Consider the following 12,447-nt stretch of genomic DNA (forward strand, 5'->3'; position numbering starts at 1 on the left):
AAATTAAAAAATTAAAAAATTTAGACATTGTGTTATAGTGAGTAGCAACTTATTGCTCTTCACTTAAAACAAAAAAATGTATTTTATTTACTCTGAAGAAAAAAATCATTCTAGTATTATTATGAAGCTTTTTTATGTTGACATGTCATATTTTTTTTTAATAAAAAAAAAAAATTATAATTTTTTTATTAAAAATAAAATGTCATATTAACGTAGAAGAATTTCGGAACGACTCTAATATTTCTCTTTAACTATTGTGCTAGAGATGCTAGTGAAATAAATTTACATTTTTTGTATTTATTATTTAGAGCTTGAATATTTGTCATCAGCCTGAGAAACATAACTTAGTGACTAATGTCAACATCAAGAGCTTACTCTTTCTTTCTTTTTTTTCTTTTTTCTTTTTTTCCATGAACTCAAGCACAGGAGCTCGCCGACGGGGCACATTTCAATTGCCCAGGAGCTAGCTTACCTTGCTGCTCAGATTCTCCTCCCATTACTCCTCCCCTCTGGGCTCTCTCTCTCTCCGTCTCTCAATGGCACACACAATTGAAACCCTTCCAGAATCCGAACGGACAAAGGAAATGGATGAGCCGGAGAAGCAGCAGCAGAAGAAGAAGAACAAAATCACCTGCCGGTAAGACAACCAACCACCCAGCCACCTCCCACACACACATATTTGGTCTTGTTCTTGAATTGGGCAATTTGTGGTTTGATTATATGAATAAGAAGAGATTAGTTGGCTGCTTTGAGTTTTCTGAAAGGAAAAAAAAAAAAAAAAAAGTTTTGTGCTTGCTTGTGGTTTGAAGTCATCAGAGGATTGGGTGGAGAAAGTGAGGCAGTTCTTAAGAGAGGACTTCATAATTTTCCTAATTAAGAATTATGAATGAAAAAGCTCAAGTAAAAGATACCTGCAACTAGAATGGTTAAGTCTAATATGATTGAGATTGAAGTACAATGGAATTGTAGATGATCCAATTAACCATTAATGCTGATTGTTGATTGTTCACATTATGAAGAGGTAATTGCAATATATATAAAAATTGGTTGCTGAATTTTCTTTTTCAATTATCAAATGTCCACTTTCCATTAATATCAGCCTGAATAAATGAATCAGCATCCAATTACTCATTAATATCTAAAATCTCTCTTCAATTGATTCGTACATAGAGGGATTATGTCATTCAAATGATTCTCTCGTGTTTTGCCACCTGCCTCAAGGTAGTTGATTCTTGGTTGACAGCATTCCGATGGTTCAACAGGTAGGTTATTTGGGGTTTCGACCCATATTTCTACTGTTGAAATCAACTGCAGATGCTCGTTTTATTCTTTTTCCATCCATGTTATCATTGTACTTGTCAAATCCAAAATGCGCATACTTTTGACGTAAACAATATAGCTTTGTGGATTTGGAAGGTTGGTTTGCATTCTTGGCCCCAAAATCCATGTTATTGCTTAGAAGTTAGATTCAACCTTTATATCCATCCTGAAATTTGGTTTGTCCAAATCCAAGGATGAATTTGCGGATGAGAATTTATGCATTTGACTTGATATGGAAGGGAGGTTAGACTGGAAAATTGTATGGTTGCATCTGCGAGTGAGGATTTGGTATACATCTTGTGTAATTTGACCAAATCCTAAATATCTGCCATAGTGTATAATGATCATTTGGATGTCTGCATTGTAAAGTTTGGTAACTTTTCACTCTGCTTTTCTTTCTCTTGTTTTATGTAGAAGGATCTTTGTTCTGGTTAATGTCTGTTTCTCTGACGTACCTGTCACTGATTTACTTCAGATCCTCAGTCAACAGCCTGCTCAAAGCAATAGATCATCTTCAGGTTTGTACTTGGCTTCAATTTCTTATAGTTTATTTTTAAAAAAAAAATGGTGCTCCTCTCTCATAATTCTTATGATGTTCTGATATATCAATGTCAGTTAAACTAAACTTGTTAAAAATGATTTTTCTATGACTTGTTCACTATTATTTCTATATATAAACCTGCTTGATGTTGTAATTTATAGAATCATGTGTTGGAAAATGTTGCACCAGATAGATTTTTTTTACAAGTGTTATTTTTTCTCATTTTATATGTTGATATATTTGTTCTATACTCATTTTTCAAAAATATATATGTTGAGTGGTAGTTCAGGATTTTTGTATCTGGGTTTTAGGTTTGTACACTAGGAGTTAATATTTGTTTATTTTTTTCCCAGTTCAGGATCTTTATATATGGGTAACTGAACCCAACAACTGACTTAGCCCCCTACTTTTTTTGTCTTTCTTTCTTTCTTTCTTTCTTTCTTCTTTTTTTTTTTTTTTTTTTTTTTTAAACTCACAACTTATGACATACAATATAACTATATGTCAGCAACACCTTCAAGCATCTTGACCCTGGCCGCATCAGTGTATGAGTTTGTGGAATGACGTAAGGTCTCACATATTCTTTGTCCTCCTTCTCTTTCCACATCTTCTCATACGCTATTTAAGCCTTCTTTTCATCATTCTAATTTTTTATCTCTGGTTGCTGATTCAAATAATTAGTTAGCTTTTAGAATCTTGAACAAGTGAGTCTTATGTTCAGTCTCAAAGCTATAGAAAATCATGGAATATGAATCAGCTTGATAGTGCGCTTTCATCTGAGCTTACTATGAAACAGTTATATTAATTCTTACGTGCATTAGTCTTACCAATGCTATGGTGATGTGTGTTCGATAATTGTCTACAATTCTTCTTCTGGCTTCTCTATCTCTCCAGCTCAAGGCTGTTAAGATATGCATTTCTTATTGTTTTTTTTTTAAAGAAAAAAAAAACTTTCTATTTTCTTTTCTTCAACCTGGTTAGTGCAATCTGTTTGTAAATTTAAGAAGATTTGTTAGACCTCCTTTTATTATTAATAAAAGTTAGTCGTCTCCGTATCCCCACTGGTACACTTAAATTAGCCCCTTAATGAATATGGTTTGTCAAAAAGCCATTGCAATCATATGTTTTGCCCATGCATTTGATTAGTTAGTGCCGCATTTGATTTAGTTAATTCAGAATAGCTCTTCCATTTATTAGTTGAACCTTGGTGAGAGCAATGTGTATGAATAGCTTTTGTTGGAGCTGTTTTGGACTGTGGAATAGGTTTGGACTTCAGATGCATCCTTCAACTTGGCCCTGGTTGGGAATTGCTGAATCTCATGCTAGTATGTAACTGGTGACAATTTGTGTCTGATCATCCAATAAAGAAATCAAAATATATATCTAGTCTGTAGCTTTGCTAAAACTTGTTGGAGTCTATATACCCTTTTATCCAAACTATTAACTACTATCCATCGTTAAAACAGAGCTTAACATTTTGACATTACGTGATTTTCCCAAATTTGGAGAATTAATGTATGTTGCTTTTCCTTACGAGTGGATTAATATCCAATCCTCTGTATGTATAAATGAAAGCCAAAGAAGTGGCTTAATTGAGCAAGGACTATATTAACAATCCCAACTTTATTTTTGAAATCTGTATTCTCTTGTGATAATTTTCTTTCTAATATATATTAATTCTTAAAATGACAGATTTCTGATGCTAGGGATGGAGATGTTATTATTCTCACTTTGAGGCTTCCCAGGTTTGCATTTGTGTTGTTTGTTTTCTTCTTTCGTTTCAATTATCTTGGGAATTTTGGTTTTTTATTTCGAAAATTCCTCTATTTTAAACAGTAGAAAAAATGTCTGACATATGTACCACTATTATTCAAATTTTCTTGTATATGCAGAACAGTGCCAAGTAGGGTCAGTTTCAGTACAAATATCAAAATCCTTGTTGGATTCTGCATCTTTGCTTTAGAAATCTTTTATGTTTCCTTCCACAATGAACCCATGAACCAGGAGATGAGGGCGCTTTTGAACTTAATGCTTTTTACTGGTTCCATGATGTTTATTATTTCAATTGAGATGTCACAACTTGTTCCCCATAGACTCACACTGGAACAACGAAGGCTCATCCGTCTGGTTGGGTGGCTTCAAGAAGCCCTAATTCTTTTAGTGTTTGTTACCATGGTTTACTGGATCTTAGGAACACCAGTGGTACCACCAGTGACTTTTGCTACCTCTAGGTAATGGTAAATCTTCTTTATAGTTTCATTCTTGATGTGCAGTTGTGTAATTAATTCTTTTTAGTATAGTTGTTTATTCTAGTTGATTATTCAATTAGATGGCTTTTGTAAGTAATTGTTTGTGATATTATTAGTGTGAATGAACCATGTATTCTTCACAGTGCAGTTGGTGTTTTCAATTTGAGGGTTGCTAGGGGTAGCAATTTGTGTTTGTGTATCGGGTTGAGATCGTGTCGAGACATGCAAACATGCATACAGATGATAAAAAGTACTCATTGCATACACCATTATAAATCTGGATAAGGCAATTACTAGGTCTAAGAGGTCTTTAAGATTCCAAAGAGCAAAGAGGGAATATTTCCTATTTCAACTTATCCTTCCTTTAATCACATTTCAGCAAATCTACCATAGATGGGGCTGTTGACGCTCAAGAGCCTATAAAAGTTGGTGTACCTAGCCCCAGATGGGCCTTTAAAGCCCATTTGTTAAGAAATTACCCCTCTAACATGAATTTGGATGAACTGACTCATAACTTGGCCGGCCCAGGGAATTGTGGGGTTATTGGTGTACCCAGCCTTCATTGGGCTTTCCACTGTTGAAGAGCCCATAGGGCCTATCTGCTGAATGGTCTGTCGGCCTGTCAAGGACACTAAGGCTAACGGGCCAAAGAAAGCCCGTCAGCTAGGCGTAAGACCTACCCTGTTTTGAGACTAGGATGGTGTGAATGCCTCAACAGGACGCACCACAACCAATTCCTTCTCTCGCCAAGTCGGATAATGGCTTTACCATGCCAAGAAATTTTTCTCAATATTCATTATTCACGGGAGGGGGGGTGGGGGGAATCATTAATGTCTTCCACATCATTTGAGCTGGAGACCCTAAACCCTACCAAAGAGAAAATTTATATTAAACGGGGAAGACCCCTTCACTAGCTACGTCATTTATACAACCATTCTAGTCTCTCAATATGCTTTTTTCTCCTCTCCTGCTCCTCCTGATTAAGGCAAGTATCGAATGCAGTTTTGTCGGAACTTGAATAATAATATATAACTCTATAACCTTTGTCCACTTTTCAACTCTATTTTTAGTGCTTAGCGAGTTAGCGTGTATATTTAATTAATTTAGGACAGCGGGAGCAGGTTTGCGCATGATGTGCAATATATACATAAACAAATCCTAGACAGCCTGTTTCTGCTTTGTTTTACATAGTATTTCGTGTTAACCTATATTGCCACTTAACAGGGGATTAGGGAGTATCTTTTTTTTCTCGAGTATCCGCTTGTGGGGCAGCCTGCTTTTTTGCCCACATATGGAAAGTAAAGGAGATTGCTGTGGGACCGTCTTCTTTTTGTCAAATCCAAGGATATGAACAATTAAAAACAAAGTGAAATGCTACCCTTACACTCTAACTCCCTGCACCCAACCCTTACACCCTGAAGTTTGTAATGCCACGTAAATTTTTTATTTTTTATTTTTTTTCCGTTTTCTTCCTCAAATGCAAAGGAAGATTGGAACACACCGAACCCGGAACCACCCTGCTCGGAACACGCCGGCACCAACTCCTGCCCACCTCGAACCATCTGGCACCACCCACCCCGTAATCCGGTCGTTCTGGCCGGGGAAATCAGATCCCCGCCAGCCGTGGTCCGGCGCCTCCTGGACGTCCGTTTGTGGACCCTTCGCGCCGCCTCGTCCGTCCGTTCGTCACCATCATCGGCGTATCCGTCACCGTCGGGAATCCAAACCTGGAACGTTGCCTCTGTCACTGACGGGTGGGAGGGGTGGGAGGGATGGGTGAGAGTGGAAATGGACGGGTGGGAGGTTTGAGATCTAAAGCAATTTTTTTATTATTTTTTATTTTTATGCCATGTCTCTCTGCCACATCATGGTGTAAAGGGTTGAGTGTGGGGAATTGGGTGTAAGGGTAGTATTTCCCATTAAGACAAAGGGGTGGAAGCCTCTGGAAACCTCTGGATTTATATCCTTTTTCTATTCTGTTTGGTGGATATGTTTAATATATTTTTTGGTTGATGCCTTTAGCTTCTATGTTTGTGTGGTAATACTAATATTGGTATACTCGAGAACTTTCTGGACGGGTTAAGGTTTGAAGTGGAACAGCTGTTCTGTCCTGTCCTTGACTATGGGTCTAATTTCCCACTCGGTCACTGTCAGTGGGCTAATGTGGAAGGGGATGAGGCCGGAAAAGGAAAGGAGGAAGAGCTTTCAAGGAGAGACAATTGCAAATCCCCCTCTATGCCAGCAAAATAATTATGAAAGAAATACATAGAAACAAAAGGAACTCTTAAGAACAAATGTGAAACTGGTATGTCTGGGATTGAACCACCCGTGAGTTGAAACCTCGAACAGGGCAAACAAGGATATAAAAAAAAATGAAACCAGGATAAGATCACAAATAAATAAGGAAAAGAAAGAGAGATCAGTTTTATGGAGCTGGCAATTTATGTTGGTATGTCGAGTTTGAATTATGTTGATACATGAGTACAAGACTATATAAGTCAACTCTAATCTGATTCAATAAAAGAAATAGGTCTGACCCCTTGACTTCTAACTTATTAATTCCATATTGGGTTTGCAGGTCGTGTTAAAAATTATCAACCTTAAATGTCTTGTATCGGGTCAAGAGATGAGTATAAGATGATATAAGTCAATTCTAATCTTCTGACTCATTCGATTAAATTGGTGAGAACTTTTCAATTCTCATGTCGAGTTCATGTAATGACCTTAGAGAGTTTTTATGAATGTTAAAATGGTTGAACTTAGATTCAGGAGTAATAGAAAATAAAAGGGCATAAAATTCCTTTTGGTGTATCATTTTAGTGGTGACTTACTATTATTAACATGGCATAGCCAAATAGAGAAGGAAAAGGCACATGCACATTTATTATACTGTTTGTACATAAGTTGGTGTTGGTCCATTCAATTGGATAGAAGGGGACACGCACTCTTATTTGAAAGATCCAAAGTCATTGGACATGATCATCTTCCTATTGCGCAATGATCAAGAATAAAGACTCTGTTAAGTGTTATCCAATCCAAAAAGGAGAACACAACTACACAAGTTGGTAGCGAAAAATAAAAAGATGCTTTCACGGTATCATTCTTACCCGGTTAGTTGTCCTGCTTTATTGGTGCCTTGCCGACAGAAAAAGAGGGAAAATAAATAGACAATGAAAACAGAGGGACTATTAAAGATATTTTCGTGTAAATAATAGCGACAGATGCTTTATAATATTAGGTTAAACCCAGTATGTTTTTTTTATTTTATTTTATTTTACAGACAAAACCAATATTTTGATCCTCAAAAGTTGATACAAAATCCAAAAACCCACTACTAGCAGGAAACCATTGTAAATGCAAAGGGAAGATCGGATATATATATATATATATATATATATATATATATGTTAATTTCTTTTGAAGGGTTTTTTATTTTTATTTTTTGATTTTATTAGTGTTTTGTGTTCGGATGATTTGTTAATGTTTTTATTCTGAAAATAGAAAATAAGCATTGTATTTTTATGAAATTAAACGACTAGCGAACATGATACAAACCAAACACAAATTAACGATTTAAGATCGAGGGGTTTTAGGAGTATTTTTGTGTTTTGAGTCGTTTATTATTATTTATTTATTTATTTGAGAATGGAAAACAAAGGATCTTCATGGAATATTATAGACCACAATAATTGAGGTAGACAAGCTAATGCAATTTGATTACAATCCCATCTTTTTTGAACTTTACAAACAACAGGATTGATTAATAGAATCAGGAGTAGATCTAACCTCACTGTGATGCCCCTCAAAACTTGGCGAAATTGATATGTGCTCCTAATTAAGTTGTATTATCAAACAGAGATAACAGGGAAAAAAAAAAAAAAAATTGAAAAACAAGAAGAACAAACAAAGGAATAATAAGAAAATGGAGGTGAAGAAGATCAATTCACTGAGTAGTACTAGTAGCACTCTCAGATGGGCTGAGGCTCAAAAGTTCCTCTAAATATTCAGCTCCCAAGTCCTCCAACACCACCACACTTTCTGACGCTGTATCTTTCTTCCCTTTACTTTTCTTCTTAATCGTTGATTTTCTTCTCATGGAGTGCTTCCTCTTTAGTGCCACCACCGGCGAGCACCCCTCCTCACAACGATACTTCATGTCTTGGAGTGAATTTCTGACCACTTCCACCGGAAAATTGAGCACGGCCAAGGTACCCCTCATCGAGAATGAAGCTTGGTCGTATGCCAGAGCAGCTGCCTCGGCACTATCAAACGTTCCAAGCCATACCCGGATGCCGTGCCTAGTCGAATCCCTTATCTCCGCCGCGTACTTCCCCCACGGCCGCCGCCGAACCCCTCTATAGGACTTCTCTTTCTTGCATACTTCTTCTAATTTGGGATTTGAAGTGTCTTCCTCTTCCTTAACCACACACGTGGGACTGGTGCTTTCCCATGCTTCTTTAGTCCCCTTTGCCAGGACATCCAAAAGTAGCATTTCCTCGGAGTCATTGAGGTTGAAGGGAAGGGAATTATGGTGGAAAAGAAGCTCATCCCACGAGAAGGATTCTCCATAGAATGATTCTTGTGAGAATTCTGAATTTGGGTACTCAAACAAACATGATTCCATGGCGGAATTCAGCGGCTGGACTTGGTTTTTTCGGTGCTTGGAGCCTGGTGACAACTTATGTTGGTGTACCCAGATTTGAACACCTAACCCATTTATATACCCAAAGAAAAAAAAAAAAAAAGAGTGGATTTGAATGGATAAAAGATTAGAACAACGCAAAAGATTAAATTAATGAATATAAATATGAATAAACTAAAAGCAAGTTGAGAGTAAGATTATTGGGCAAGGAGGATGTCCTCTCAGATTTTAGAATAAATTAATGCAAATGTCCTATTCTTCCTTAAGCACGTGGGTCAAATCAGAGGCGGCGGGGTTGGTATTTTGGATATTCGGTGACGTCTTTGCTGCTGAGTGCTGGCCATAACTAGGTTCCCGCTTGTCCTCGTGGCACCCCTGTTTTTGGTGACTCAGGAAGGTGAATGAATACAGAGTTTCATGAATTTTCATGCAACTTATTTGTTAATAAGTGCACAGGCACAATTAGGAGCCTTATAAATTATGTTTAGCGTTAGGATTCGTATAGGATGATATAGCGTTAAAATATAGATATAAGACTATAGAAGTTAACTATAATTAAAAGACTTAGATCTTTTTTGTCAATACTAACTTATTGAACAGTACTGTAAGGAGTACATGAATTATGTTTGTTAACAGTTTTGTTTTCTGTTATCATATTAAAATATTAAAAAAAAATCAATAAAGTATAAAAATTGTTTTAATCTTTATGTCATATCAGAACACGTTTTAAAATAAAAAAAAATTTTCAAACCCATTAACAAAACGTACCGAAGTTTTCCTTTTCATTGGACTTTCTAATTCCAAATATTGGCTCAAGTCATGAAATTCTGGTCAGCTGGTCAAGTTTCAAAGTTGAAGTATTTGAATGAGAAAGCACATGTAAAATCATTGCCTAAAAAGTTCCAAGGAATATTGCCTAGGGGTAAAAAAAAAAAAGAAAAAGAAAAAAGAAGCTCTAAAAATCAAACCTTAATCTAGTCAAATTTACTTCCCATGCCTTAAAACCATAAACAAATGTTTAGATTATGTTGGCATGAGCCTTTCCTAGTACCTTCTAGTGTCTATATACATATATTATTTTTTACTTTATAAATGATGGCCCCACTTTAAAATTCCAATGAATTTCAATGCCAATCGCCTTCTTAAAATTAATTAAATTTGTATTTCTGTTCCTGTCAAATCCGAGTCAGTGCAATTCATCAAAAGACAGAACATGTTTCTGCGACAAGTTCATTGCAAGGTGACTCGAATGTGCTTCTAGGTTTTACTTCACGTTTATCCTATGCAAACCACATATTCTGTGACAAAGAGATCATTTCCTTCCATTATGGGTCAACAAAGCTCATCTCAGGCACAGGGGAGAGAAAGAATTATGGACAGAGATTCTCAGCAGCAAGTTCACTGTTCAGATAATTATGACAGTAAACATGCGAGAATTTTTATAGAACTCGCATGTTCAAACACGCTTCTAATAATTCACTTTCTTACTCGGACAAGTGAATTTAATAAAGACTCATTAACTGTTTAATATTTACTGTTCGAGCCGCGAACTAAAAAAGTCAAAAACTTTATTTTTTTACATTACAAAACATCTTTATTTATTTTTACTTTATATTACATTAATCATTCTTTCATCATTTTACCTCTCAAAATTGGTACTCTTTATCAAACACATAATTTTTTTTTTTTTTTAAAAAAAATAATAATAATTTCAAGGACAGTAACAGGTTGTGTTTTTTTGACTAGAATTGTCTCCAATATCGGTGATATTAATTACTAATTTGTTCGTGGTCCTTTGTTTTAGGACTTTCAATTTCAAACGTTTTTATCCAAACTTCGTTGGTGACTTTGACAGATGGAGCTCAAGCAGTGCAGAGGGCCTGCATCTGGACCTTTACAAAAACATCACAATCAAACATGTGTAACTTTCTTCACAATCCTCCGCCTCTGCCGCTGATCTGCAGTCATTTCAAGCATATATCTCAAGAAATTTAAGCCTGCCAAATTGTCTTGCTGGTGACAAAATTTAGAGGTAGAAGAAGTCTTAGAATTCTAGATCTTAATTGTCAGTCCTGCCTTATTTCATGCCATAGTTGTAACTACACGGGTCCTTTAATCAACAACTTTGATCGAGTTCCCTTTTCCCCCTCCCTCAAAATATGGATTGCTAAAAGAAAGAAAGAAAAAAATTAAGAATAATCTACTTTGAGTGTCATGACAGACAAGCAGCCAATTATTCATGTGGCACTGGCAGTCCTCTTCGGCGAAAGGAATTTAACCAAAAAAGACAAAGAAATTGGCCTAAGAGTCTAGTATCTTAGTCATGAATAATGCTATTCAAAATGGTGGTTTTGACCCCTCTTGATTTGGAAAAGGAGAATACTGTTTAACCGATTTAGTGCAAAACAGGACCGATCCTGCGGTTGTGACCACTCATAAGGGTTCAATCGGGTGACCGATCACCCGCTTACTCTTATTGGAGTGGCTCAACCACAAAAATATAGACTTCGTTGACGTAAGCCGTTGAAATGTAAATTAATTATATATTTTTCCTTATTCATTATCTATAACCCGTCCTCTCAAAACTAGAACTTTTGGGCATTAAAATGATTAAGAAAACAAATTCTTTAAAACCCATGTACAGATTAAATATCATGGATCAATCTTAGTAGTTAGTTAGTGGTGGAATGAAAGAGATTTAGAAGAGATGAAAAAAAACACCCAGTTATAATAATAGTATATCTTAGTACGGATTATGATTATAAAATGAAGATTATCTTAGGTCAGTCCATTATTCATTAAAAAATATTATCTGATTGCGTACTCTATAATTCTTACTGATAATAAAAAACAGCCGACTCTTTTTTAAAAAAATTTTTTATCCTTTCTCACGTGACTAGAATTATGGACCCAACAAATCAAGCTAGCTAGGCACAGTCGTCATTTGCAGTTTGACAAGTTTATTGGTCATGAAATGGTCCTCGTGATTCATCGTACATGGTCACTTCCTAGGTAACTAGGTTACACTTTGAATTTCCTCCATTTTTTTTTTTCCGGTGTTCTTTGTAAAAGGCCCCACAACCCACAAATGGCTGATGCTTTGAAGCTCTTGCCGTCGATGCCACGGCATTAACTACAGTCGTTGATCGATGTCATTTTGTCATATTCAAGCCTCTATAAAATTTAGAATTAACTTCTAAATAAATGAACTCTGTTAATACAGTTTTCGGTATGATTTGAATCTGTACGTTCTTTTGATGTTCTTCACGCTCCTTAATAATTTTGCAAAACAACAAAAATTAAAGGACCCTTCCGGGGGTCCTCTCCGATGTCTAAATTAGTTTCTATAAGAAAATAATGCTTTGTGCATAAAAACTCATTCTTATTTTGTACCTGGAGTATGGGCCTATTTATAGGCAAAGAGGTGGAGTCAAAGCTGGATTAGAATTCCTGCTCCTTGTCGATCTAGAACTGTTGTCAGAGTTCTAATCGAGATCTAGAATTGATATCAAAGTTCTAATTGGACTTTGATCCTTTATTAGACTTCTAATCTAATATCTTCTTAGACTTCTGATATGATCATTATTCTTATTTGTTTGGACCTTATTTGACTTTCGAATCTCCTCTTTGGATTGGGTTGAGTGGGATTTATCCCCAATAGTTACCCCCAATTCCCTTATCCGAAGCTTGCTTAA

At 36.0% G+C, this 12,447-nt stretch overlaps 2 protein-coding genes across 4 annotated transcripts; one reads left to right on the forward strand and one right to left on the reverse strand.

Moving 5' to 3' along the window:
• The first annotated feature begins 401 nt into the window (after nt 1-401).
• On the forward strand, nt 402-4,250 carry LOC133857848 (uncharacterized). Of its 3 annotated transcripts, XM_062293207.1 has the most exons (5): nt 402-637; nt 1,171-1,262; nt 1,796-1,838; nt 3,554-3,606; nt 3,754-4,250. In XM_062293207.1, the coding sequence occupies exons 2-5, from the start codon at nt 1,189-1,191 to the stop codon at nt 4,094-4,096; spliced, it is 513 nt and encodes a 170-aa protein (XP_062149191.1). In that variant the 5' UTR covers nt 402-637; nt 1,171-1,188; the 3' UTR covers nt 4,097-4,250. The 3 variants fall into 3 exon arrangements, with proteins under 3 accessions (XP_062149191.1, XP_062149189.1, XP_062149190.1); XM_062293205.1 differs by lacking the exon at nt 1,171-1,262 and having other exon boundaries at nt 1,735-1,838; XM_062293206.1 differs by lacking the exon at nt 1,171-1,262.
• Nucleotides 4,251-7,783: 3,533 nt separating this feature from the next.
• On the reverse strand, nt 7,784-8,914 carry LOC133857274 (ethylene-response factor C3-like). Its single transcript, XM_062292477.1, has one exon. The coding sequence runs from the start codon at nt 8,732-8,734 to the stop codon at nt 8,054-8,056; it is 681 nt and encodes a 226-aa protein (XP_062148461.1). The 5' UTR covers nt 8,735-8,914; the 3' UTR covers nt 7,784-8,053.
• Between the last annotated feature and the right edge of the window lie 3,533 nt (nt 8,915-12,447).

The sequence above is a fragment of the Alnus glutinosa genome, chromosome 14 (genome assembly GCF_958979055.1).
Source record: "Alnus glutinosa chromosome 14, dhAlnGlut1.1, whole genome shotgun sequence".
Taxonomy (NCBI): Eukaryota; Viridiplantae; Streptophyta; class Magnoliopsida; order Fagales; family Betulaceae; genus Alnus; species Alnus glutinosa.

Bases quoted from the DNA above. Each gene is read 5' to 3' on its own strand.
- LOC133857848 (XM_062293205.1), top strand. From the start codon at position 589: ATGAGCCGGAGAAGCAGCAGCAGAAGAAGAAGAACAAAATCACCTGCC. The intron at 1,839-3,553 runs GTTTGTACTTGG...TTAAAATGACAG, and splicing joins AAGCAATAGATCATCTTCAG to ATTTCTGATGCTAGGGATGG. The intron at 3,607-3,753 runs GTTTGCATTTGT...TTGTATATGCAG, and splicing joins CTCACTTTGAGGCTTCCCAG to AACAGTGCCAAGTAGGGTCA.
- LOC133857274 (XM_062292477.1), bottom strand. From the start codon at position 8,734: ATGGAATCATGTTTGTTTGAGTACCCAAATTCAGAATTCTCACAAGAA.